We start from the raw sequence: 27,943 nt of genomic DNA, 5'->3' as shown, positions 1-27,943 counted from the left end.
ATTGCAAAGCACCTGTAATTGGTCCAGGAAAAAAAATAGATTTGAAATTATTGAAAGAGGTTAGTCATAAATTGGTTCGACTGTTTTTTTTACCCCCAGATGAAACTTGTGTGACTCAAGCTACTAATCGATTTATAACAGGTACCTAAAATATAGCTGGTACCACATTGTTATTTTTGTGATTAACCAGGACAAGCATCTAAAATGGTGGAACCTATTGGCCAGGATGCAGTTATACTCAAAGGTAGGTGAAAAATAGCTTTTGTAAAATTCTGCTGATCAGCCTCTTGTAGTTTTAGCTATGCTTTCTAAAAGCTTTGAAAATGTATTCAATCAATGCAATAAGAATGAATAAAATACAGCAAAGGGCTAACAAAAAGATTCACTTAATTTTCAAACTTCAATTGGAATTTTTGTACTGTTTCCTAATTATTTAGCATGAAGAAAATATAAATTCTAATCCTTTGCCCACCTCTAATTACTAATGAAGACATTAAGTGGTGGAGTAACTCAGCGGATCATTCTCTATCCAAAAGCCTCTTAAATGCCACTCTCCTATCTGCCTCCACCATCACCACTGGCAATGTGTTCCAGGCCCCTACCACTGTCGATGTAAAAAAAAAAATGCCCTGAACAGCTCCATTAAACATTCCCCCTCTCACCTTATTGCCTCTAGTGTAGGACATTTTGCACCCTGGGAAAAAAGGTTCTGACTGCCTACCTGTGTATGCCTCTCATAATTTTATACACATCTATCAAGTCACCCCTCAACCTCAGACACTCTCGAGAAAAAAATCCAAGTCTATCCAACCTCTTCCTGTAGCTGAAACACTCTAATTAAAACAGAATTCTGGTAAACCTCCTCTGCACCCTCTTCAAAGCTTCCACATATTTCCTGTAATTAGGCAAACACAACTGAATGCAATACTCCAAACGCGGTCTGACCAAAGTTCTATGGAGCTGTATCATGACTTCCTGATCATTACCCCGAGTAATGAAGACAAACACATCATATGCCTTCTTTACCACTCTATCTTCTTGTGCTGCCACCCTTAGTGAGCTATTAAGGTGTATTCCAATGCTTTTAAGGGTCTTGTCATTAACTATACTTTCGCCTTACTTACATAGCACTTGCTTGGGTTAAACTCCATCCGCTGTTTCTCTGCCCATTTCTGCAGCCAATCTATAACCTGCTGTAGCTTCTGACCCTCTTCACTGTTTGCGAGTCCTCCAATTTTGGTGTCGCCAGCAAAGTTACCAACCCATCTATATTAGCATCTAGGTAATTTATATATATCACAAACAGCAGAGTTCCTTGCACAGATTCCTGCAGAACTCCACTAGTCAGACCTCAAGCCAGAATATCAACCTTCCACCACAACCTTCTGCCTTAGACAATAGGTGCAGGAGGAGGCCCTTCGAGCCAGCACCGCCATTCAATGTGATCATGGCTGATCATTCTCAATCAGTACCCCGTTCCTGCCTTCTCCCCATACCCCCTGACTCCGCTATCCTTAAGAGCTCTATCCAGCTATCTCTTGAATGCATTCAGAGAATTGGCCTCCACTGCCTTCTGAGGCAGAGAATTCCACAGATTCACAATTCTCTGACTGAAAAAGTTTTTCCTCATCTCAGTTCTAAATGGCCTACCCCTTATTCTTATACTGTGGCCCCTTGTTCTGGACTCCCCCAACATTGGGAACATGTTTCCTGCCTCTAACGTGTCCAACCCCTTAATAATCTTCTATGAATAAGACAGTTCCAAATCCATATGACCAAGTCATTGCAAATCCCATACATGTTAATCGTCTGTGTAGCATCAGCAAAGTTGGCTGCTGCAGGACACTTGATTTCTTCGTCTTTGTCATAACTATAGATTGCAAGAAGCTGAGGCCCCAGCAGTGACCCTGTGGGACCCACAAGCTACCATTGACAACCTAAAAATCACGTATTTGTCCCTTTTCTCCATTTTAGTTAGACAATCCCCGTTGTGTGCCTGTGGACTTCCCCCAACCGTGTGTGCTAATCGATTACATCTGGAAATCAAAATGAACCATGTCTACTAATCTCCTTTATTCACATTGCTTGTCACAACTTCAAATAACTCTAGCAAATTTATCAAACATGACTTCCCTTTCATAAAACTATTTTGACTCTGCCTGAATGGCTTATGATGTCCCAAAACTATTTCCACCTTGCTAATGGATTCTGGCATTTTCCCAGTGAGAATTGTTAGGTTAACTGGCTTACAATTTCCTGCTTCTTATCTCCCTCCTTTCTTGAATAGTCAGCTTACATTTTGTAACCTCTCAGATCTTGCAGACTCCAGAGAATTTTGGCAGATTATAATCAATGCATATACTCGCAATGCAGCCACTTCTTTTAACACTTTGATATTGATCATCAGGTCTGGGAATTTTAGCCTTTATTTTTTTTTTCTCTATCCGGAAGTATTACTTTAAGTTTCTCCCTCCATTATAACTCCTTAATCATCTGTCATCATTGGGATAGTTTCAGCATATCCTACATGGAGACTTATCCAAAATAATTATTTAGAATCTCTTTTTTTTTCTAATTCCAATGATTAACTCCCCTATCTTCTATGCGGTCAACATTTACCTTAGTTTCAACAGAAGATAAACTGCTAGAAGCTAGGTGTGTGTGTGTGTAAATATATATTTGCATATACATAAACCATAAACCTCCTTTATGGTTTATGTACATCATGTGAAAAATAAGATGAAGAGAGAAATCAAGCATTGCTGTAAATCAAAGTTGCTTCTGATCCATGAGGAGCTTTGAGATCTATTTATCTATATCTTGCCTCTCACATACAAACACATATTCATATATATATATATATATATATATATATATATAGATATAAAAAATAAATTAAATTTGTGCAGAGTGTGTGTTGGAGCAATACATGGGAAACTGCACAAAAGAGGGGGCTGGGGAGCAAGGATGGGAGGGAAATGGGCAGAAACAGTAAGAAATAATAAAATCAGAGAAATTAAGCAGGGGAAAAACATTTTAAAAGAAAAATAACCAAAAAAATTTGAATTGATAGATGAGATATATTCAGCACTTTAACGGTATCATCAAACATACTGTTTCCCCCACAACACTGATTACACTGCGAGAGGCAGTGCCTACTAAAATGGCGGACGTTCCGGTCCTTTGTGTACTACACTCCAGTGAACGCGATTTCGTTGGATGGGTCCATCTTGCTCCTCTAGTATCTTTGGATTCAAATGACTGGCGGCGGTCAGGTGCGAGTCCTCCGGTCGGCGGCGGCGCTGCTGTGCGTCCAGGTGCGAGTCCTCCGGCCGGCGGCGGCGGCGCTGCTGGGCGGTCAGGTGCGAGTCCTCCGGCCGGCGTCGGCGTCGCTGCTGTGCGGTCAGGTGCAAGTCCTCCGGCCGGCGGCGGCGCTGCTGTGCGTCCAGGTGCGAGTCCTCCGGCCGGCGGCGGCGGCGCTGCTGGGCGGTCAGGTGCGAGTCCTCCGGCCGGCGTCGCTGCTGTGCGGTCAGGTGCAAGTCCTCCGGCCGGCGGCGGCGCTGCTGTGCGGTCAGGTGCGAGTCCTCCGGCCGGCGGCGGCGCTGCTGTGCGGTCAGGTGCGAGTCCTCCGGCCGGCGGCGGCGCTGCTGTGCGGTCAGGTGCGAGTCCAGCTGTTCCCGGGCTTCGTTCGGCGAGTGAGTCAGTCGTTGGGCGCAGAGAGCCGCGGAGTAGAGAGGAGAGTTTGTGGAAGGGGAGCGGGGGCTGATGGAGGTGACGGAGCAAGACCTGGGCAGCCGCCAGGTCCATACCGACTGCCAGCCCGGTGAGTCTCCGTGGACAGACAAGACAGACGGAGGGAGGGAGGGACCGCTTTGTGTCCAGGGCGCCCGGGGGGGGGGGGAGAGAGGAGGAGGAGGAAGGTTCTGGGCGCCGGGGGGAGAGAGAGGAGAGCGGCGACCTGAGGAGGAGGTGGAAGGTTCTGGGCGCCGGGGTCGGGGAGGAGGAGGAGGGGGATTGATTAGTCCGGGTGTCAGGGGTTATGGGGAGAAGGCTGGAGAATGGGGTTGGGAGGGAGAGAGGGGTCAGCCATGATTGAATGGCGGAGTAGGCGATGGGCCGAACGGCCTAAATCTATCCTCTCCCTACCTTGTGAGGGGGGGAGAGGAGGGTGTTCGCCGAGCGAGGGACGGGGGCGGAGGAGGATGGCGGCGGCGAGGGCCAGGATACCCGAGGAAGGGAGGGGATTGCGTGGAGGAAGAGGAGAGGAGAATGGTGGTGAGGGGCAGGGGGTTAGTGGGAAGGGTGTCAGAGTAGAAGATAAGGATGAATGGTGGAAGGGAGCGGTGCAGGATGTGGACGGGGGAGGTCAGGGCTCGCCGGGGAGGAGAGGGTTTTCTGGGGAGGGGAGGTGTAGTTTGTCGGGGGGGAGGAAAGGAGTTGAATTGGGTGTGATTGGAGAGGAGGAGATGAGCAGAGTTGGGTGTGGTTGTCAAACGGAATAAGGTGGGGGCAGTTGGATGAAGTTTGACAGCATTGACGGGGCAAACGATGGATATGGTGAAGTTTCCCCAAGACAAGTCAAGTCGTATGTGGGTTGTGATGGAGATGCGGGAAGGAGCTCTGTCTGAGTTTTAGTTTGTAGAAAAGCATAGAAACGGGCCTTTCGGACCACCAAGTCCACTGTTTACACTAGGTCTATTATTTTTTCTACTCCCTGCATATTCGTGGGGCCAATTAACATACAAGCCCGCACGTCTTTGGGATGTGGGAGAAAAGCCAAGCACCCAACCCCACGGGGTCACGGACAACGTTCAACTACACATCGACGGCACCCGAGGTCAGGATTAAACTCAGGTCTCTGGCGCTGTGAGACAGCAGCTCTACCAGCTGCACCATTGTGCAACCCATGACCACTGGACAGTCTCCTCGTCCTCCACGGTCCCTTCTCCTGGTGCCTTCTGCCTCTCTCTTGAGCATCCAACACCCTCCTCTTCGCCCTACTATTGGTTTTCCGGGGCAGAGGGTCTGGTATGGGGAAGAGGTGCTTGGTTTTTTATTGCCAGAAGATGTTGTTGGGTACCTCGGAGTGGACAGTAGTTGGATGCCTGATGAGGGGTAAGGAGAAGTAACCAGTGAAGCTGAGATGTGCGTTTTGGAAAGAGTATGTATTTGATTATTATTGTGTGTACTGAGATATTCAATTGAATTGTGCTATTCAATTGAATCAAATAATACCGTACATGAATACAATCAGGTCATACATAAGTACAACAGGTAAAGCAAAGTGAACAATGCCAACATGCAGAATCCATTTTTTTCTGCAATGGTGTATTGTAGTTCTTGGGAGAAAGTCTAGAGGCAGTATGAAGTGCAGACGGAGTCAGTGATGGGGAGTCTGGTCTGTGAGATGGACTGGCCAACATCCACAACTCTCTCCAACCTATTGTGCTCTTGCGCAGAGCTGTTCTCAGACCAAGCTGTGATACAACCCGATAGTGTGTCTATAGAAGTTGGTGTGAGTCATTGCAGGCTTGTCGAATCTCCTTAGTCTCCTGAGGGAGTAGACTTTTTTGACAGTAGCTTCAATGTGAATGGACAGATTGTTGGTAATACTGAATGACAGATTCTTGGTAATATGTGCCCATGATCTTGAAGCTCGCAACCAATTCCACTATGGCACCATTGATGCTGATTGGGCAATGTACACCACCACACTTAATGCAGTCGATAACTAACTCCTTTGTCTTGGTTGAGGTTGTTGTTTCAACACCACATCACTGAGCTCTTTATCTCCTTCCTGCACTCTGTCTTATCATTGTTTGAGATATGTGTGGTGTCATCTGCAAACTTGTAGATGGAGTTAGAGCAGAATTTAGCTGCGTAGACATGAATATATAGGTGATATAGTAAGAGGCTGAGAACGCATCTTTGCTGTGGAGAATGTGTAGAGGATGTATTGTGATCTATCCTCATTGATATTGATCTATGGGTCCGGAAGTATAGGATCCAGTGGCAGAGGGTGGTACTGACTCATGGGTCCAGGAATTTGGAGGTGAGTTTGGATGGCATAATGATGTTGAAGGCAGAGCTATAGTCAATAAATTATTTGTAGGAGAGGAAATGGTTGATTTCAATATAGAAAAGGAGGTGTACATCATAAGGAACTAAATCAGGAGAATTTGGATTCTTCTGTGTGGGATGATAATGACATCCCATGGCTAGTTGTTCATAATGGTGACAAAGTTATTCACAAACTAAATATGCTATCAAATTAACATATATACACTGCATATATACACTGGACACAACGTGCTGGAGTAACTCAGTGGGCCAGGTGCATCTCTGGAGAAATGGATAGGTAATATTTTGGGACTGGACCTGACATCATCTCTCCGTGTCCATGTTCTCCAGGGATGTTGCTTGACCCATTGAGTTACTCTAGTACTTTGTATCGTTTTGTGTAAATCAGCATCTGCAGTTTCTTGTTTCTCCATACTACATATATTGTAGGACAATATTTCCTATTTTATGTTTAATTTACTCTCAACTTGGTTTTATGTATATTCATTTTTTACTTAATATCAAGTGCTAATTTTACAGCAACAATAAAGCAAAATAACAAAAAAATTATTTGCTCAGTGCTTTTCGTATTGTACTAATTGTTTCAGTCATATTGCAGTGTTAGGATCTGTTCTGTAGTTCTACTCGCCTAATCACTGTTTGATGTTGCAAAACAGATTAAACCTTAGTAAGGGAAAGGTCTATAAATATGCCACAAATAAATCATGTTGTTCACATCTAATTCTATCTTTACACTCATGCAACTTGTCATTGAAAATGCCATGGAACATGGGATTGAGAAAAATAAATTGTCATTCAGAAATGATGTCAGTGCTGCATGATAGTGTTAGCACTGAGCAGTCCACATGGGTTATCATAAAATGCTGGAGTAACTCAGCAGGTCAGGCAGCATCTCTGGAGAGAAGGAATGGGTGACGTTTCGGGTTGAGACCCTTTTTCAGACTGATGTCAGGGGGGCCGGGACAAGGAAAGGATATAGGTGGAGACAGGAGAACTGGGAAGGGGGAGGGGAAGAGAGGGACAGAGGAACTATCTAAAGTTAGAGAAGTCAATGTTCATACCGTTGGGCTGTAAGCTGTATCTCTTCATCTATGTCAATTATTTATCTTAACCAACCACATGGAAATACCATCAGAAATTTCACAAAAATAGAAAGCCACTTAGCCCATCATGTCCATGCTTGTTGGGAAAAAAAGCTAGCATGTCTATTTGCACCGACTAGTTCATGGTGTGTGGCACTGGTTTTCAAACAACGCCCAAATGCTTTCTAAATATGAGTAGGATTGCTGCCTCTACCTTTGCACAAGATAGTAGGTTTCAAAAAATGAACAGCCATTGAATAAAAGTGCAGTTCTTCAACTCCATTGTGATCTGACTATTAATTACTTTAAATTTATGTAACCAGTCATCAATGCACCCAAAAGTGACCGGGAATGATTTATAAATGTTATAGTCCAACATTCTACATAAATCCAACAGGAAGATATATGGAAAAATAAAATTCTGGAGTGTGTCACTAAAGCATAAGTCTCTAGCTCTGGCTTGAATGTCAACAGGTATAAAATACATGTTTAATCATCAGAAATAGAATCAAAGGGGTGGTTCTTGCATTTCTTTTGAAATTAACTCAAGTGGTATTACAATTTGTTACCTTGTTTTAATGGTTATTTGTATCATTTGCTAGTTTCAGTTTTCAAACCCTAAGGAATTTATTTTCCCTAGTTAAAACATGATGTATACAAAACATCTTTCATGCACCTCCCTTAAGCAAACATACAAGAAGCTGATGTGTAAAAGTGAACAGTAAGCCACAGCATGAGTGCATTTCCTGTCCAGTGGGTCATTTAACCTCACATTTTATTGGTGTCAGTGGCTAACTGTTAAATTTGAATTGTCATCTCTTTACCCTCCCTGTTGTGTTTATCTAACTTCGCTTTAATCACTTGATTTGGAGTCATCAGCCTGCAGTCCATAAAACAAAAGCTTCCACCACCATCTGCTGCTTCCTACCGTGAAGTCATTTCAATATCTGGTTGGCTAGTTCTCGTTGGATCTCATGCGATCTAACCTTCCAGAGCAACCTACCATGTAGAACCATGCTGAATTTCATGCAGACTTCATCTTAGGCCTTGACTGTGTCAACTTCAAAGCACTCTCAAATTTATGAGACACTTTCTCTCGCCAACGAAACTATGCAGACTATCTCCAATCAACCCCTGTCTGTCCATATATATACATATCTTATTTTTCAAGATCCTCTCTAGTAACTTTCCGACCACAGAAGTTAATAATGTTGTTTGAGGGATAATAATGAGCCTAGAAACAAAGATAGTGCAAAGCTTTTTGAATTCTGCACCTAGAAAATATCTGGCCTTTTGTTTAAAGCCAAATTTTAAAATTCTACTGCCTGGAATATTCCTTTCAATTTATTTTTTTGACATTCCATTAGGAAACTGATGGTCTTATCTGCGCCCTTCACCACAGAACTTAAAAGGGTAAACGATAATTTGCCCAGGGTGGAGATTCTGGCTCGACCTAGATTCTGATTTTAATCTGCAACCAGTTCCGGAAGAGAGCTGGGAAAGAACATTTCCATCTGCTCTGAGCATGGTTCTGACATCTGAGCAAGTTGGCAAGGGCTTAAAGTTTTTTACACCTTGGGTTGTCTAAGCACTGGCCTCCCTTCTGGCCAGCATTCGAGATTCTGTCACATAGTGTCCTGGAAATCATATGAGCAGTAATTTTTTATTTTCTTAATTTTCTGATTTATCATTATTCAGTGTATCATTTATTAAATACTTCAAGCTTGAACATGGAATAATTTAATCATTCCATGATCAGCTTGGATCAGAGTTCAGTATTCAGTCTCATTTAAAACATATCTGATAATGAGAGATCACCTGCTAGTTTAGATTATTTATTAAGTTGAGGTGTTAACATTTAAATGATTTCTGATTGATTGCAGTCCATATAATGTTGATTAAATTTTGACTCAATTGTAAAGAAGCTGATCGATTGGATCTGTAAGATATTCTTGTTTTCTCACAGTTCTTCTTGAAACTGAATGCTTTAGTGAGCTAGGTGCCAATATTGACCTTGGCATGCAACCTGAAATAGAAAAGGAAGAACTTCATGTGGAATTAGCCAAGGTAAGCATTGCTAATACATTGCTTTATTACATTGTCAATTCCTTTGGTAAAAAAAAACATTGATATGAATGTGACATAAATCAACCTGGAGACATGAAACACAGCAAATGCTGGAATCTTAAGCAAAAAACAGTGCTGGAGGATCTCAGCAGGTCAGGCAGCTGTGGAGGAACATTTTGCATGGCAAAATGCCACACTGATCTCAATTCAAAATTGATTTTTCTTCAAATGATATTCAATGTAATGTGTTCTCTCAAAACATTTTGCCCCTATATTAAAATCATAGAATCAAGCAGCATAGAGAGTACCTGGCAACCAACATATACCATTTATGCTAATCCAATTTTCAATTTCCCTTTATTCCCATCAACTTCCCCAGGATTCTACCACTTTGGCCATTTTACCCACTAAACCTGCACATTTTTGGCATGTGAGAGTAACCCACATGGTTGCAGAGAGTGCAAATTCCACACAGATGCAATGGAAGTCAAGTTCACCAGCTCTATACCACCTTGCACATTGATCCAATAGTTATTAAAATACGGCTTTGCTTGTAGGGTCATGTTTGTTAAATAGTTGATTGGAGTCTTGTGGAACAACTGGTAAACTGAAGTCAAATACACATTTGCAACCAAAAAGGGAGGGGAATTTTTTTTTTTGAATCTAATCTGAAAGAAATAATTTTGAAATTAATATGACAGAAACTGGCTCAGACTCCTAACAATGAAAACCAATTGAATGCAGGCTGTTAATGTACGACGAAGGTATGATAGTGTCTTTTGTATATCAATATTATGATCTGATATGTTGCTCTGACGTTAGTCTGAAAAGCTATCCGATAGGTTGTCTTTTTGTTGTGAACCATCTTATTTGCATGCCATCAAAAATAAATGTAGCTGATTACAGCATTTGTGGTTGTTAAAAAGGTTCAAATATTATGAGTAAAGGTGAATTTAATCATCCAAAAATTCATGCCCAGTTCAGTATTAGTGATCCCTTTCCACAAATTCTACAAATACATGCCTGTTGATTTTTATAATTGTCTTGCATTGAGATTATATGCACCCAGGTGGTGCACATGATTAGTCTTCTGAGGCGCATCAAGTTTTTGTCATTCATACTCACTTGCGTAATTTTTCCCTACAGATATCCCTTTTTTTCTGCAACTACCAGAGGAAAATTATTTCAACAAACTTACTCTCCTTTCTCTGTCTCTCAACTATACATTCTGGGATTCTTCTACCTGTGCAGTTCCTAATTTGCTATCCTACGTCCAGTAAAATCTTGTTTTAAGAAAACTTCTACCATCTGTTATTCTAATCATTCCCTCATGAAGAAGATCCTTCATCATCTTCATTGACTCGAATCCAAATTGTGCAGACATTAATTGACTTATGCATTGAGAAGATAGGTTAATTTGATTTAATTATACAATCAATTTGTTAGTAAATTTGCAAACAACATTAAAATTGGCGCTATAGTGGACAGAGAGGAAGGATATCTAAGTCTATAACAGGATCTCGATCAGTTGGGAAGGCAGGCCAAGGAATGATAAATGTATTTAACTTTAATAGGTGTGAGGTAACTGCACTTCGGTATGCAAAACAGGGCAGGACTTCTATAGTAAATGGTCTAGAACACAGAGATCAGGGAGTACAGATGCATTGTTCCCTGAAAGTGGCAGGCCAGGTGGGCATGGAGATGAAGTAAAGGGGAGACAAGACTTTGTCGATGTTGGAATCTTGAGCCAAACACAAAGTGCTAGAGTAACTCAACGGGTCAGGCAGTATCTGTGGAGGGGATAGAGAGACAACATTTCAGGTTGAGACCTTACTCAGACAATAGAATAGGAAAGAGAAAGTTGGAAAAAAGAGGTGAGTATAGAGCAAAGCTTGGCAAGTGAAAAGTGGATTTAGGTGACAGAAGTGATTGGCAGATGGGTGGAGATAATGACAAAGGTTTTAGATAAAAAGGAGACAAAGGGTGTCAGATGAGGAAGGAAGAAGAAAAGTAAAATAGAAAACTAGAGGGAGGAATATGGGTGAAGGGGGTTGGATGGGCGGGGGGAGGGGAACTAAGGGATGAAAGAGCAGATGGGATGGGAGATGAGTATACATGAGGTTGGGGAGAAAGAGCAGCATGACTGGGTGGTGGGAGAAATGGGTGCACACCAGTGAGGGGTAGCAGACGAAAGAGAGGTGGGTAGGGTACTCGTAATTGAAATTGAAGACTATTCATGCAGTTAGGTTGTAAGCTACTCAAGTGGAATATGAGGTGCTCTTCCAGTTTGCATGTGGACTCGCTCTAGCAATGGAGAGGCCAAGGACAGAAAAGTCTTGTTGAAAACCTTTCTAAAACACAAATTATGTTTTGGATTGCAAACTGATTGCATTAATTTTATCTAGTGGTCTACTTCTAAGGAAATTGTCAAATGTCGAATTAAAATGTCGAATAGGTTAGCCAAATGGGAAATAATAGTGTAAACTATTGAGATTTCTGGTTAGCATATGTCAATTATTTCTCTTTCATATCAGCTAGAAGAAGAAATTTCTGCATTGCGACAAACCCTGATTGCCAAGGAGAAGCATCTAGTTGAAATAAAGCAGAAGATGGGTATTACCCCACTGAATGAAATAAAACATAACTTAAGCAAAAGTTGGCATGATATGCAGACTTCTGGGATGTAAGTTTTTGAGTAATCAAGTTTGCCATTTGGTTTACCGTTGAGTACATGTTCTATTTCATGTAAAATTGCTTAACTTTCATTTTAACAAATATTTCATACTTCATGCAAAATTTATTAGTTGATATACTGATTAAATTATAAAGGGTTTATCTTTTTTTTAAAGAGATACTATCAAAGTGCCTCGTTAACATTGCTAAGGTAAATGTCTCCGGATGTATAGATAAGAAGTTGGATACTTGGGTGAGAACAGTTTGGACTACGCAACAATTTGATTTTTACAGATGGCTTTCCTTATAATGGTCAAAGTACAAATGTGTTTACAGTACTCATGATGCTTTATACCAGAATTAAGGTGCATTAACCAATAGTATATTTAAAAAGTGGCAGCAAATTTTATTTTGGAGAATATTGAAGCACAGATAACAAATGTGCTAAACTTACTTCATTCCAATGTGTGTTTATAAATGAAGGGGGAAAGAACACATCTTCATAAAAAGCACTGTATTTTTTCATTCATTCTCATCTAATTTATCAAATGAAACACATTGAGCCTGATTATTGAACTCTGTTTTCTTTACTATGTTTCATCCAAAATGCTTACATAGGTAATAATAGAATAAAAACAAAAGTGGTGTTGCAGTTAGACAGGTGGTGAAGAAAGCTTTTGACCAGTCAGGCAATTGAGTATAAAAGTTGGGGCACAAAATTATGGTTCTACAAGACATTGGTGAGCATTCACTTGGGCTATTGCATTCTGTTTTGGTTACCCTGCTCTAGGAAAGATGCAATTCAGCTGGAAAGAGTGCAGGAAAAATATCCGAACATGTTGCCAGGACTCAAGGACCTAAGATATCAGTCTGAAGAAGGGTCTCGACCCGAAACGTCACCCATTCCTTCTTTCCCGAGATGCTGCCTGACCTGCCGAGTTACTCCAGCATTTTGTGAATAAATACCTTCGATTTGTACCAGCATCTGCAGTTATTTTCTTATAAGATGTAGGGAGAATATTGCTTGGAGTGCAGGCTAGTATTGCTTGGAGTGCAGAAGGCTATGGGGTGATTTTATTTAGGTCATCATAAAATCATGAAGGGAACAGATAGGGTGAATGCACAGTCTTTTTCCTGAATAAGGCAAATAGTTCCATATATGTACCTTGGTACTGAAATTCTTTTTTTCCCCCCATAGAGTGGTAGGTATACCATCACATGCCATGTTTTGCCTCATCCATTTCTCTTTTTTCAGGCTTTCTTCCCCCCCCCCCCCCCCCCAAGTCTGAAGAAGGGTCTTGACCCAAAAAGTCATCTGTCCCTCTATAGATGCTGTGTAATCCGTTGAGTTTCTCCAGCGTATTTTTTTTGCTTATAACAAATGCTGTCCTATATTAGTCGGTTCAATAACTAAGTTTACGCTACCAGGTAATATGGGGATCAATATGTATGATCTTTCTTTTCTTATTTCTTCATTTCTAATATGGTGATCATGGTTTGGGGAATGGTGCAGAGGGGAGCATGTGAATAGAAAGCTTGACCAGTTGTACACCCTGTAACAACTTTCACAGATGACTGGACATTATAAGTTGATTTAGGGTTTCCTCATCAAAACAGACAATTCTGACAGTTTTACAATTTGTTGAAAGCCTGACAATGAATAAAAAGGCTTGCAAATATACTATTGCTGTTAGAAACTAATATATTATAAGAATAACACAAAAGTTAAATGTATTTTTGATACTATTTTACAGCCAGTTAAAGCGAGAATGTTGCACAATGTGCATTTTTTGTTACTGGGCAAAATGGTCCTATGGTTTTCTGTCAAGTAGGTGTGCACGTGATGCGCTACCTGATGTGAGATGTGACCATATTTCTCCCAAGACATTGAAGAAGAGTACTGCATTTGAGCTGATTGACTTTGGCTAGATTCTGCCTTGTTTTTGCACCCTTAAAGATTTCATTAAATGTAACCTTTATTTTCTCAGGTTCAATGATGCTGGCCACTCCCATAACTGCTCTCCGTATCTCTTGCATGTTTGCATTAAGAGCTTCCTTATAATGATTAGGATTCCACAGATAGTAATGTAATTCATTTTATGAACCAAAAAGTAAACATCTTTTTCCAATGAATTGGTTATAGTGGATTCTTTAACATTTTACAAAGGTGTGGTCAAAAATACATTCCAGCTAATGTAAGTATGTGAGCATGCAGACCAACTGCAACACAAATGTTGCAGATATATTGAAATTTCCCGCTTTTTTTGTTTGTTTCAGATTTGCTCTAACTACTCTCAGTTCCAATATGTTCTTTTGTTTCTTTTCTCTCTTTAACTTATGGCACTACAGATATTGATATCTGGATAGCCTTGGTCTCCAAAATATTACAGATACTCCCTTTGTCTTCTCCGCAGCTTTTCTTTTCTGTAACTTAAAACACTGCAGCTTTCTCATTTTTCAATTTCTGATGAACTTTCAAAGACCTAAAATGTTGGCTCTCTCCACAGCTGTTGCCTGACATGCTCAATATTCCATATAATTTCTGTTTGTTTGAGGCGAGCTGTCAATGTAGACTATTCTTCCCTAATGGGTTGTTTGGCAAGTGACACATTTTTCCATTTGTGCTGTGCTTTTCTAGCTTTCAACACATGAACACAATCTTCCATGTCATTCCAAACATTGCTCATCCACTCTAGGTAGCGTGAGCCAGAGAATCTCAAGAGTTGATGGCATGAGTGCCCTTTCCAAGGAAGGCTTTGGTAACATTCTTGGATTTTTATCTCTGTCCACTGTATTCTGTGGTTGTGAGAGAATTGTGTGTGTTTTGGGAGTCTAGTGTTGAACATGTGAATGCTCTGGCTGTGTGTCACCTGAGTGTAAATCAGCCCTCAATGCTGGACCCATTGACATGGGAGAGGGCACTGACTTTGATTTGTTTATTCTGCCAGTGCATTTGGAGGATGAGGCATCATGATTGCTTTCTAGTGCCTGCTAGAAGTGATCTAAGTCTAAGGAGCAGGGAGGCTGTCGGGGATCTTTGCTGCCGAGTAGATAACATCTTTTTGATGTCTTGATCTTCTCACATAGATGGTTCAGACATCCACATACTGACTTCGGCCACATTGAAGCCAATAATGAATTTCATCATTTTTGTCGGTCTTTAGGGAGAGGCAGCTCGTAAGATATGTGAAGCAGTCCTCACTTTCCATAGTCTTACCACGTAGTTAATTGTTGGTGGAATGTTAGAACACAGATATAGTGGAACAGCTCAGTTTGTGAATGCTACGTGTAAGACCTATCCTATTCCCTTCAGTGAGCACGTTAACAATGACATGGTTTGGCCTTCCAATAATTAAGCTTAATTGTGGGGTGCTCCCAGTCAGCAGTGGTGATTACCTACTGACAGTGGTCTGACGAGGGACAAACCACAAACCGGCGACAGGGTGTTGGGCATACATACTTTATCTTGGATTTGAAGTTAAGGCTGCCTTTAGCCTGAACTGTCTAACTCAGGGCATTCCCATTCCTAGAATACATTTTGTGTTCATGTTGCTTTGGAAAGAGCCTCCAGTAACTAAGGCCATCTGAATAGATGTATTATCCGACCATTTGTGATCTGGTTTCAGTGTTTGCTTGGCCATGAATCTTGCCTCCTGAAATATGATCAATTGTTTTTTACCAAATTTTATATGTCAAAGTAATGAAAATCCCAAAACAACAATGATAAAGTAGAACGTCAGATAATAATTTATGTTTGTTTCAATATAGAAACTGAAACATACTGCTTCATCATTCCTGCTCATACATTGATTCATGTTTCCCTGGCTGGTCACACTGTGGCTATTTGTTGATTTTGTGTCAGCTGACGTACTGCAGACTTAACATTGTTTAATAGCCAATCAAATAATGTTCACCCTCAGTACAAGCTTCTCCCACTGCGGATTATTGTTGCAACGGGAAGATATTTAAATAAGCATTAGGTGAATAATTAGATGCCAGAGCATTGACACAGAGAAGGCAGACAGATCGAGTTTAATAACTCACACTGTTGCTCCCTAATTATGTTTGTAATTTGCTTTCTGTTATTGCTTTGGGTGCTTGCTTGATCTTATTAAAGAGATCAAAATGGAGAGGGATTTTTGTGATTTACTTGTACATTTGTTGCAAAGTGTGTATGTACACACATGGATACATTAATGCTGGAGTCAGAAATTTATTTCGAGTCATGGACTTGGAATCAGTGCCTGACTCTTATAGAACAAGCAGATGCAAAGAAAGCATTCAAACAGGGCTGTCTTATTTCATGCTGATGACTGATACCAATGTAAAAAGTAAATTAGGTATTAGGTGTTGCGTTACTGTTATGTCTTGAAAACATTTGAGTAATTTCCTCAAATTCTTTGCTTTTTTCCCCCACCTCCCTCCAACCTTAAGGTGGTTTCGAATTTATTTACCTTGAAACTTAATATTTTGCTTTTCCCAAGCTGCAGGAGAGTAAGGAACTTTACTTCGGTCCAAGTTGATTGAATGGGACAGATTAAATAAACCAACTGCTGTTTTTCTCTACATTCTCATATGTGATGCTGAAGTTATACTCTTTATATGATTAAATAGAACCTAATATTTATGTAACTAGCTGTGTCATGTCTTTTTTTTTTTTCCTCCCAAAAAGATACAAAAAAACACAAGACACTTTCAATAACACGGGACAGAAGGCATCAGCAGCTTTAAATAATGTAAGCTCAACGCTTACTAAGAAACTAGGAGAGATGAAGTAAGTTAAAGAGAAAATAATTCTGATTTAATTATTTCTTACACAGCATTTTTATATAGAACATACATTGACGTTTTATTCTACACAAGCCATGTAAAAATTACTTATTGTATTATGTTGTTTCTCTATCTTCCAAAGGTAAGAGTATGAAAATGTCTAGCATCTGGAACTATATTAACTTTCATGCTTATAATTCTTTTGAGAATATTTTTAGTGTACTGTCTAATATTTATAACTAATTAACTGTTTTGCTATAGCTTGCATTACTTCAGTCTACTGCTCCCAAGCAGGTGAGATTAAAATAGCTTAAACATTTTCATTTATCTTTTTAAATATAATTGTGATTTAACTTAATTCTATTCTCAGTTTGGTTAATTTATTTGTGCATGTACAAATGGTCGACTGCAAATAATTCTGAATGGGCATTTTCTTGATCAATAATTCTTCCTGATATTTTTTTCAAGAGTATATTATGTTTCTCACCTAGTGTGTTCTTATTAACGTAAACATTCATTCCACCATTTTGCAATTCTCATTTGCTGAAGAGGCAGCCCTTCATTACCAAGGATAACTTGCTTCCACTCTGATTGTCTGGATTTTGGGGTGCAAAATCATCCGGGAACTGCAGACTCTTCTACAGATAGAGTGGATGGCTGGTGGTCAGGTGGTTTGCTTCAGCTGGTTACAAGCTTCTGTGTATCCCCAATTAGTAGCTTTGAATTTTTCAATATCACCGCAGATGCTCCTTTTCCATTTTCTGCACTCTGATTATTCTAGACACAGTGCAAATCTTGCAATTTTCAAGGGGGACCTGAGAACATCCTTGCATCTTTTCCTCTGTTCGTCTGGGATTATTTTCCAATGCCAGTGCTCAGGATGGCATGTCTTGTTTCAGCTGTTTGGTGTTGGACCTGCCAACAACGTGGTCTACCTAACAGAACCGACAGAGAGTAAATAAAGGCAGGGAAAGAATGCTGGCATCAGTTTGCTTATCTTTCAATTAAAGATTTTGTGGACACATTGTTGGCGGTATTTTTCCTGTGCCTTGAAATGCTTGCTATATATAATTAAATTTTCAGAAACATTTAGAAGGGGGAGGTTTTATGCCAGGTCTGAGATCTCGATCTTCAAATATATTTTTCCTCAGTTGAGCAAAGAGACTGCTGGCACTTTTAAGGCGATGGTGCATTTCAACATCAGTGTCTATTTTTGCTGAGAAGAAGCTGCTCAGATATGGGAGGTGCACCATGTTTTCTGTGGTCTCACTGTGAATCTTTATTGTCAAAGGGCAGCGTGGTACAATAGGAACAGGTTGGTAGAAAACCTTTATCTCTGCTTTTGCATATTTTGATTAATGAAATTTGACTTTTAAGCATATGGAAATGCAAGCATAGCTTCTATACTGCAGCTTGCATACAGGTCCCATCAAGCACCTTCTTGCCCAACTGTAACAGCATCTGTGGATCTCATTTGGGCTCATCTTTTTCTTGCCCAACACGAACCTTCTCTTTTGAAACTCTTATCCTGTTCATTGTGAAGCCAACATTCAAAACTGGGGCCGGATTGCAGAGCAGAGGCTGCTCTATTAACTGGAAGATAGACACAAAAAGCTGGAATAACTCAGTGAGTCAGGCAACATCTCTGGAGCAAAGGAATGGGTGACGTTCATTTTCTCCAGAGATGTTGCCTGACCCACTGGTTACTCCAGCTTTTTGTGTCTGTCTTTGATTTAAACCAGTATCTGCAGTTCCTTCCAACACTATGAACAAGAATCTGTCCTTTACCCAAAGAATTTAGCCTAGTAGAATATTGTTATCAATTTATTCTTGTAAGGAAATAACTAGTATTTTACTCTTTTGTCCCTTCACAATATAATTGTAGTGTTTTGAAATGTGATGTAATTTTTGTATAATAATGGTTTCCTGATTTGTAATTGGACTTAATTTTATTAGCCAAGTTTGTAAACATACAAGAAATTTGACTTGCCAACAGTCGTACAAAAAAGCAACAAGATACATAACCACTCAAAAATTAAACGTAGACTTAAACAGCCACCACAAGGGCATTTGAGAATCCCTAGGGCACACAGCATAAGCGGAGACCCACAGCCATCAGTTCAATGTCTGGGCCGCACACACACTCCTTCACCGTGATGTGATCAGAGTTGTACCGACCGCTGTCACTCTCTCTGCAGTCCCTGTCCACCCGAACAGTCAGAAAACCGTCCACACTCGCACTAGACTCCGGGATGTCCTCATGGAGCAATGTCCTCGCAAAACACTGAGATCACGGCACTCCCTCCGAGTCTTCTCCAGTGCAGGCAGCAGATCCATCTTATTTTTTCGGCGACCTCACATTCCCCACTGATGGAAGGCAAATAGCTTATACTTTCTTTCCTTCTTTTCTCCCGGGGTCGGGGCAATCGAAACCTCTGCAGTCAGGGCGGTCGAAGCTCCCACATCGGGGCGATCGAAGCTCCCGCATTCGGGGCGGTCAAAGATCCTGCGGTTGGAGCTCCCTCAGTCGATCCCTAACAAAGGGACCGCCAGCTTCACGATATTAAAGTCGCAGTGCAGATGGAGATACGATGAAACAGTCGCATCTCCTTCGAGGAAAGATTAAAAAAAGGTTCCCCCAACCCCCAAAATATAAAAACTAAAGGTGCACTCAAAACATACAAGTAAACAGACCAAAACAGCAAAAGAAGAAAAAGGTGAGACAGTCTGTCGGCACGGCAGCGCTGGACTAAAGTTTAACAAACTTTTTTGGAGATTTAATTATCAGTTTATAATAATAATAATAATAATATTCATTTATTGTCATTGCAACGAGTACAACGAAATTAAAAAATAGCCAATCCTGACGGTGCGTACAAACATATATGCAATAAATGCAAAAACAAATAAATACATAAATACAATTAAATACAATTATATGACCGATTTGTTAACGGTGTTGCCTAGTGCAAGGTAGTGTTCAGTTCTCGTATGGCCCTGGGGTAAAAACTGTTCTTAAGTCTGTTTGTTCGGGATTTGATCGACCTGAAACGTCGACCAGAGGGCAGATGAACAAACAGACGGTGGCCGGGGTGGGATGGATCTTTTATTATTTTGCCTGCTCTACTGAGGCAGCGTAGGCTGAACAGGTGCTCCAGGGAGGGCAGTGAGCAGCCGATGATTTTCTGGGCCGTCGTGATGACCCTCTGAAGGGCCTTCCTGTCCTTTTCTGAGCAGCTGGCATACCATGTGGTTATACAGTATGCCAGCACACTCTCGATGGAGCAGCGATAGAAGGACAACATGAGCTTCTCCTGCAGGTTGGTTTTCCTGAGGATCCTCAGGAAGTGGAGTCTCTGCTGTGCCTTCTTTACTGTGGTGATGGTGTTGGTAGACCAGGTGAGATCCTCTGCGATGTGCGTACCCAGGAACCTGAAAGCTGGTACCCTTTCCACACAGACCCCATTGATGTAGAGTGGGTCGTAATCTCCACTGGTTTTTCTAAAGTCAATTATAAGTTCCTTTGTTTTGGAGGAGTTCAGGACCAGGAACTTGCATAATTTGTTCACTCTATGATGGAGCTATGTGCTTTAAGTTGTCGATGTGTAGAATAAGACTCTAAACATTGCAAGTAATTGGTATCACGGTAACAAGCATGAGGATGGGCCTGAGGATCAAAAGGTTCCATGCAATTTTTCCATTTCCCAATCAACGATAGATTCTGTTTCCCAGATGATGTAAATAAGTAAACCAATGCAGCAGTTTTGCATTTCCTTAACATTCCTGACTCTAAAGAGTGTTTAATAATTTTTTTTAAAGTTTTGAGTAAACAATTTGATTTTGTTGAAAGGAACAATTGAATGTAAAACAATTTCTTTGAAGCATTTCTCAAGCTTAGTGGGCCCTTAATTAAGGTAATCTAAGTAAATTATGCAAACAAGTAAAAATAACATCACATTAGCTACTTCAGTCTTATGAATACAAGCAGTTTCTGGGAATCTGAGATAACCAAGCAACTTAAAATAAGTGTCATATGATAGCATCAGGTGTTTATAGAGGGTACCAAGGTTACAGATTGCAAAATGTGGGACTCTATTTCAGAAAGGCTGAGGACCACAAATCTGTTCGACTATTACATTTAATGTGTTCCAATCTTTAGAATCTTAAAGTAATATTTGAAGCACAATTTTGAAATTAAGTGATGAGACAGACTAGGTGAGCTGTGGAAAAACTTCTAGGAAGTTGTAAATTAGTGGAGAGGACAGACAACCGTGTGTAGTATGTGAATTCAGTTAACTTTAATGTAATTAATTGGGTGGGGTCCTTCACAGTTCCTAACCTCCCCAGTACACGTGACAATTATAAACCTAAACCATACATGCTTAAGCTTGGAGTGTGCGGCTTAAATATTAAATGTTGTGGCCAGGACTTCTACAGGCCCTACCACATGATGTAATTTACAACTCTAAGACTTTATAGTAGCTAAGCCCTTGTCAAGAGCATGGGAACCAACTTTGTCCATTACTGCATGGAAGATCCATTTTGACAATTGCTGATTGGTAGATAGGAAGGCGGCCACCAGTGAAATCTAGGGTAATTTATTAATGTTTAAAATGTCAGTGAAAGATTGGGCTAGTTTTTACCTGTCTTATTATCTGTACTCATCTTTCAATGTGATTGGCTGCTCAGCCAGCTTGAAGACATTAATTATGGCTGGGGATATCCTCTAGAAATTAAGCCACAGTATCCAACATGAGAAAGGGGGAAGTTCATGCATCTTTCAGGTCAGCTGTGAGCTCGGCCATTGGTGATCTGTATATCTGGTCTGCTACCTCTAGTAATTCAGTGATGATTGATTAACAATTTGAGCGTATAAGATACATGGCTTTAGAGTAAATCTAGGGCAGCTAAATTAGTTTTCTCAGTTAGATAACTCCAACAAAGACCAGGTGTGGATTGTTAATGTGCTCCTGACTGTGATATACTTAATTTTATTTGTTGAGTAACTTAATGCCTTTTTTTTATTGTTAAGTGGCATTTTTCAATGAATGTTTTAATGGTGACTTATTTTTTCCACACTACTTGACTAAAAGTACATTTGTTTTTCTCTTAATGCTTCCATGCCAGTTACCCTATCCTGCATTCAATTAGCATGCCTGCTGTGAGGTAATGAGTGTTGTGTTGGTAGAACAGAGGCATAGCTAAGTTTCAAAACTGTTTATACCATAACTTTTTGATAAATGTATTTGTAATTTTAGAAAGAACTTAGATGTTACAACGATTTTCTGCAAAAGTTTGTTAACATTTTTCTTTAAAACTTTTTAAAGTAGTGAACTGATGACAAGTAGTATTTTTTTCTTGTCATTTTTGTTCAGATTAAGTGTGGGTGAGTGCTTGTCAGTTAAAAAGATAAAGCCAGAATCAAACTAGTTTCAAAGTAAATACACTGGGTTTTGTAAAGTTGTAACCTTAATTACTACAAACCACATATCGAACAAGACAAATTTGAGACCTCCATCGGTACTGTTTATGGTTACTGCAATTATTGATACAATTACTCCATAAACTCTGAGGAATTACTGGGCCTAATAATAGATACGGAATTAGTAGCTGCAGATATTAAGCAACTATTTTTACTACATAATATTTACATTCATGTTGCAAATTGTCACGGTGCAAAGACACAAACTTAAAACACAAGGTGATTTGTAAATATAGTGATTTATTCAGTAAAGACAATAGAAGGAGATGTCAGAAACAACGAGCTGCATTACTGGTTTACAGAAAAGGACCCATACTGCCCGTTCAATCTGTATCTTATTATTGTAATCAGGACATTTGATTCATGACCTGGGTCTCAGATACATGGTGGCGGACTCTGTGGCGATAGCCCAGGCACTTCCCAGTTGGTTGTCCACAACAACGCTGAGGCTCCCCACCTTCCCCAGCAACAGCCCCTTCCCGCCCGCATGGCCTGTCCCGGGAGAGAGAGCGGCCGCCGTACAGCTACATAATAAATGGATGCGAATATACTTTTTTTCCCCCAAATCATCCCGCGGGCTGGTAGTTTGACACCCCTGATTTAAACCATCCGTATGTTGACGGATAGATTTACAATATGATATTTGAAAGGTTTTCACTTTGTTTTTAAATTTTACCATTTATGCCTTTATTTTAAGATCACTGTAGGTCTTTCAATTACTGCTATAATTATGAGCCATTGGATGTGGAATGACTCACTATGATAGTCGTAGGGTGGAATTCTACTAAGTGAATTCAGTTTGATATGAATGAACAAGTGAATGTGGCAGAAGAATTGATCAAATAATGATCCTTGAAAGCTGTTTAGGTTTAGTTGGCCCATGCATTCATTAAACACAGATCATTGTTTTCTCCTGCCACAGAAATTCTACTACTTTCAAATCCTTTGAAGAGCGGATGGAAACTACTGTCAGCAGTTTGAAGGTAATGATTTCACTGGCAATGTGGTGGTAGTGTTGGCACACCTCTCAAACCTACCCAATGACATTGATTCGATCTAGGTATTGCTGTGCTATATATAAATAAAAAACATCTTTACCTTCATTTGTATATTTGACATTGTAATATCAATCCTGTAAATTTTTTAAATTATACATAAATTCTTGACTAAGAATTATAACATATAACATATATAACAACTACAGCATGGAAACAGGCCTGTCCGGCCCTACCAGTCCACGCCGACCATTCTCCCTGACCTAGTCTCATCTACCTGCACTCAGACCATAACCCTCCAATCCCCTCCTATCCATATACCTATCCAATTTACTCTTAAATAATAAAATCGAGCCAGCCTCCACCACTTCCACCGGAAGTCCATTCCATACAGCCACAACCCTCTGAGTAAAGAAATTCCCCCTCATGTTACCCCTAAACCTTTGTCCCTCAATTCTGAAGCTATGTCCCCTTGTTGGAATCTTCCCCACTCTCAAAGGGAAAAGCCTACCCACGTCAACTCTGTCCGTCCCTCTCAAAATTTTAAAAACCTCTATCAAGTCCCCCCTCAACCTTCTACGCTCCAAAGAATAAAGACCCAACCTGTTCAATCTCTCTCTGTAGCCCAAGTGCTGAAACCCAGGCAACATTCTAGTAAATCTCCTCTGTACCCTCTCCATTTTGTCGACATCCTTCCTATAATTTGGCGACCAGAACTGCACACCATACTCCAGATTCGGCCTCACCAATGCCCTGTACAATTTCAACATTACATCCCAACTTCTATACTCGATGCTCTGATTTATAAAGGCAAGCATACCAAACGCCTTCTTCACCACCCTATCCACATGAGATTCCACCTTCAGGGAACAATGCACAGTTATTCCCAGATCCCTCTGTTCCACTGCATTCCTCAATTCCCTACCATTTACCCTGTACGTCCTATTTTGATTTGTCCTACCAAAATGCAGCACCTCACACTTATCAGCATTAAACTCCATCTGCCATCTTTCAGCCCACCCTTCCAAAAGGCCCAAGTCTCTCTGTAGACTTTGAAAATCTACCTCACTATCAACTACTCCACCTATCTTAGTATCATCTGCATATTTACTAATCCAATTTGCCACACCATCATCCAGATCATTAATGTAAATGACAAACAACAGTGGACCCAACACAGATCCTTGGGGCACTCCACTAGACACTGGCCTCCAACCTGACATACAATTGTCAACCGTTACCCTCTGGTATCTCCCATTCAGCCATTGTTGAATCCATCTTGCAACCTCACTATTAATACCCAACGATTTAACCTTCTTAATCAACCTTCCATGTGGAACCTTGTCAAATGCCTTACTGAAGTCCATATAGACAACATCCACAGCCTTGCCCGTATCAATTTCCCTGGTAACCTCTTCAAAAAATTCAAGAAGATTAGTCAAACATGACCTTCCAGGCACAAATCCATGTTGACTGTTTCTAATCAGGCCTTGATTATCCAAATAATTATATATATTGTCCCTAAGTATCTTTTCCATTAATTTTCCCACCACAGACGTCAAACTAATAGGTCTATAATTGCTAGGTTTACTTTTAGAACCTTTTTTAAACAACGGCACAACATGCGCAATGCGCCAATCTTCCGGCACCATCCCTGTTTCTAATGACGTTTGAAATATTTCCGTCATAGCCCCTGCTATTTCTGCACTAACTTCCCTCAATGTCCTAGGGAATATCCTATCAGGACCTGGAGACTTATCCACTTTTATATTCTTCAAAAGTGTCCGTACCTCCTCTTCTTTAATCCTCCTAATTTCCATCACTACTCTACTTGTTTCGCTTACCTCACATAATTCAATATCCTTCTCCTCGGTAAATACCGAAGAAAAGAAATTGTTTAATATCTCCCCCATTTCTTCCGGCTCAGCACATAGCTGTCCACTCTGACTCTCTAATGGACCAATTTTATCCCTCACTATCCTTTTGCTATTGACATATCTGTAGAACCCCTTGGGGTTTACTTTTACATTACTTGCCAAAGCAGCCTCATATCTTTTTTTCGCTTTTCTAATTTCCTTCTTAAGATTCCTTTTACATTCTTTATATTCCTCAAGAACCTCATTTACTCCCTGCCGCTTATATTTATGGTATATCTCCCTCTTTTTCCGAACCGTGTCCAATTTCCCTGGAAAACCACGGCTCTTTCAAATTATTATTCTTTCCTTTCCACCGAACAGGGACATAAAGACTCTGTACTCTCAAAATTTCACCTTTAAATATCCTCCATTTCTCTATTATATCCTTTTCATAAAACAACAATTTCCATTTCACTCCTTTTAAATCCTTTCTCATCTCCTCAAAATTAGCCTTTCTCCAATCCAAAATCTCAACCCTTGGTCCAGATTTGACCTTCTCCATAATGATATTGAAACTAATGGCATTATGATCACTAGACCCAAAGTGCTCCTCAACACATACCTCCGTCACCTGACCCATCTCATTTCCTAACAGGAGGTCCAACACTGCCCCTTCTCTGGTAGGCACCTCTACGTATTGCTGCAAAAAACTATCCTGCACACATTTTACAAACTCCAAACCATCCAGCCCTTTAACAGAATGTGATTCCCAGTCTATATACGGAAAATTGAAATCACCCACAATCACCACTCTGTGCTTACTACTAATATCTGCTATCTCCTTACATATTTGCTCTTCCAATTCTCGTTCCCTATTTGGCGGTCTATAATACACCCCTATAAGTGTTGCTAAACCTTTCTCATTTCTGAGTTCCACCCAAACAGCCTCCTTAATCGAGCCTTCTAGTCTGTCCTGCCAAAGCACTGCTGACAAGCAATACAACACCCCCACCTCTTGCCCCTCCGATTCTATCACATCTGAAACAATGAAATCCTGGAATATTTAATTGCCAATCGCAACCCTCCTGCAACCATGTTTCACTGATCGCCACAACATCATACTTCCAGATGTCAATCCAGGCTCTAAGCTCATCCACCTTTCTTACAATGCTCCTAGCATTAAAATATACACATTTAAGGGACCCATCATTTCTTATTCTCAGTTTATTTCTTTTCCCTTCTTTATCTCCTACATATTGGGTCTGAGTGTTTCCCTTTTCTGCCTCCTGCCTCACACACTGCCTATTAGCTATCTGTGTTTGAGTCCCTCCCCCCAACCGTACTAGTTTAAAGTCTCCGCAGTTATTTTAGCAAATCTCCCCGCCAGGATATTGGTTCCCCTCGGGTTCAGATGCAACCCGTCCTTTTTGTACAGGTCATACTTCCCCCAGAAGAGGTCCCAATGATCCAGAAACTTGAAACCCTGCTCCCTGCACCAGTTCCTCAGCCACGTATTTATCCTCCACCTCACTCCATTCCTATTCTCACTATCGCGTGGCACAGGCAGTAAGCCTGAGATTATTACTTTGGAAGTCCTTTTTTTTTTAACTCTCTTCCTAGCCCCCTGAATTCTCCTTTCAGGACCTCTTCCCTTATCCTACCTATATTGTTGGTACCTATATGTACCACGACCTCTGGCTCCTCTCCCTCCCCTTTCAGGATATCCTGGACACGCTCAGACACATCCCGGACACCGGCACCAGGGAGGCAAACCACCATCCGGGTCTCCCGACTGCGTCCACAGAAACGCCTATCTGACCCCCTCACTATATTTTAAAAGATTGTCAAAATTCATGAGAAAAAACACTCATTTCCAAGCTAATTTTACATTCAATTAATTGGAAATGAATGTTGGAAAGTACAATGGAGACAAAATTGCTGAACGGAGTCCTTGTCGGAGGAAGTATGCGGGTTTGTAATGGGTGCTAACCTAGCCCGTGAAATGTAGAAAGGAGAGTCAAAAATGCAATACCCAACTGTGACGGTAAGGAGCTCTTTCCTGCTCTGTATTTAGCAGGAAGCAGCACTGTACATCAAATTGTTCCTGATCTTAACAAAACTGTTTCTGTCACTTGATAAATGAAAAATATTGTAAATAATATTGGCTTTTTATTAATACTAGTGTAAAGTTGGTGGTGTACCTGCCAATAGCAGTGGGAGTTTTGAAGATGTGTTGAATTCTGCTGCAAGCGCCAGTGTTCAGGAATCAAGCTTGGGGTATCGGCAAACTGAAGACTTCGGAGCTTTTTAAATCTTTCCCATAATAGAAGTTTTGAATGTCTACTTTTTGGTGTTACAAGATTTTGTTTAAAATACTCTCATCGCTCTATTCTGAACAAATTCAAGAAGAGTTACTCGGCTACACAGTAAATTATTCAACAAAACAGCAGGGTTCTACATTTTATTTATTAAGTACTCAGTCTAAGTTTTATAGTTACTTTACAACAGAGCCTGAGTTTCGCATCAACTTCTTTGACCTAAGCCTGTTTTGTGGACTTAACGTCTCCGTCATAGGATATCTAGAGTCTTGACTTCATGAACAATATAGATTCTAAAACTTGTTAAATGGAAAACAAATGTAAGCAAGAACCTGTTTTATTGCAAAAATATGACATTCCATTGAAATCCAACATGTGCAATAATTCTGTGTGAATGTAAAATTGGTGCTTGGTCAGTGAGCACAGTTCTTTGCTATATAAGATTAAAGTTAAAAATATTGTGTATGCGTAAGTACAGATTAATTGTCAACACTTGGAAACACTACTTTGTGGTCTGGATTTCATTTGGCAAGCTAAATGATCAAGACAATTTGGTGCCTTAAATAAAAAGATCAAATGAATTCATTGCAGAAATTGTCTTCATTACTTTACAGCTAGT

The 27,943-nt window shown here is 40.5% G+C and overlaps 2 protein-coding genes across 5 annotated transcripts in view; one reads left to right on the top strand and one right to left on the bottom strand.

The window, feature by feature from the left end:
• tpd52l1 (tpd52 like 1) lies at positions 1 to 27,896 on the top strand. Of its 4 annotated transcripts, none has more exons than XM_078399578.1 (8): positions 1 to 244; positions 9,130 to 9,230; positions 11,765 to 11,913; positions 16,576 to 16,677; positions 16,935 to 16,967; positions 21,801 to 21,839; positions 23,078 to 23,138; positions 27,189 to 27,896. In XM_078399578.1, exons 1-8 carry the CDS (start codon positions 205 to 207, stop codon positions 27,315 to 27,317), a joined length of 654 nt encoding a protein of 217 aa, XP_078255704.1. In that variant the 5' UTR covers positions 1 to 204; the 3' UTR covers positions 27,318 to 27,896. The 4 variants fall into 4 exon arrangements, with proteins under 4 accessions (XP_078255704.1, XP_078255705.1, XP_078255703.1 ...); XM_078399577.1 differs by lacking the exon at positions 1 to 244 and adding an exon at positions 3,637 to 3,823; XM_078399579.1 differs by lacking the exons at positions 1 to 244; positions 16,935 to 16,967 and adding an exon at positions 3,636 to 3,823.
• hddc2 (HD domain containing 2) overlaps positions 9,019 to 27,943 on the bottom strand; it is a 33,875-nt gene continuing 14,950 nt past the window's right edge. Inside the window, exon 7 of the mRNA XM_078399582.1 lies at positions 9,019 to 9,189. The gene's annotated coding sequence lies outside the window, so the exon portion shown is untranslated. The remainder of the gene's footprint in view (positions 9,190 to 27,943) is intronic.

The sequence above is a fragment of the Rhinoraja longicauda genome, chromosome 5 (assembly GCF_053455715.1).
Source record: "Rhinoraja longicauda isolate Sanriku21f chromosome 5, sRhiLon1.1, whole genome shotgun sequence".
Classification (NCBI taxonomy): Eukaryota; Metazoa; Chordata; class Chondrichthyes; order Rajiformes; family Arhynchobatidae; genus Rhinoraja; species Rhinoraja longicauda.
This window is presented reverse-complemented; position numbering and strand designations above follow the sequence as displayed.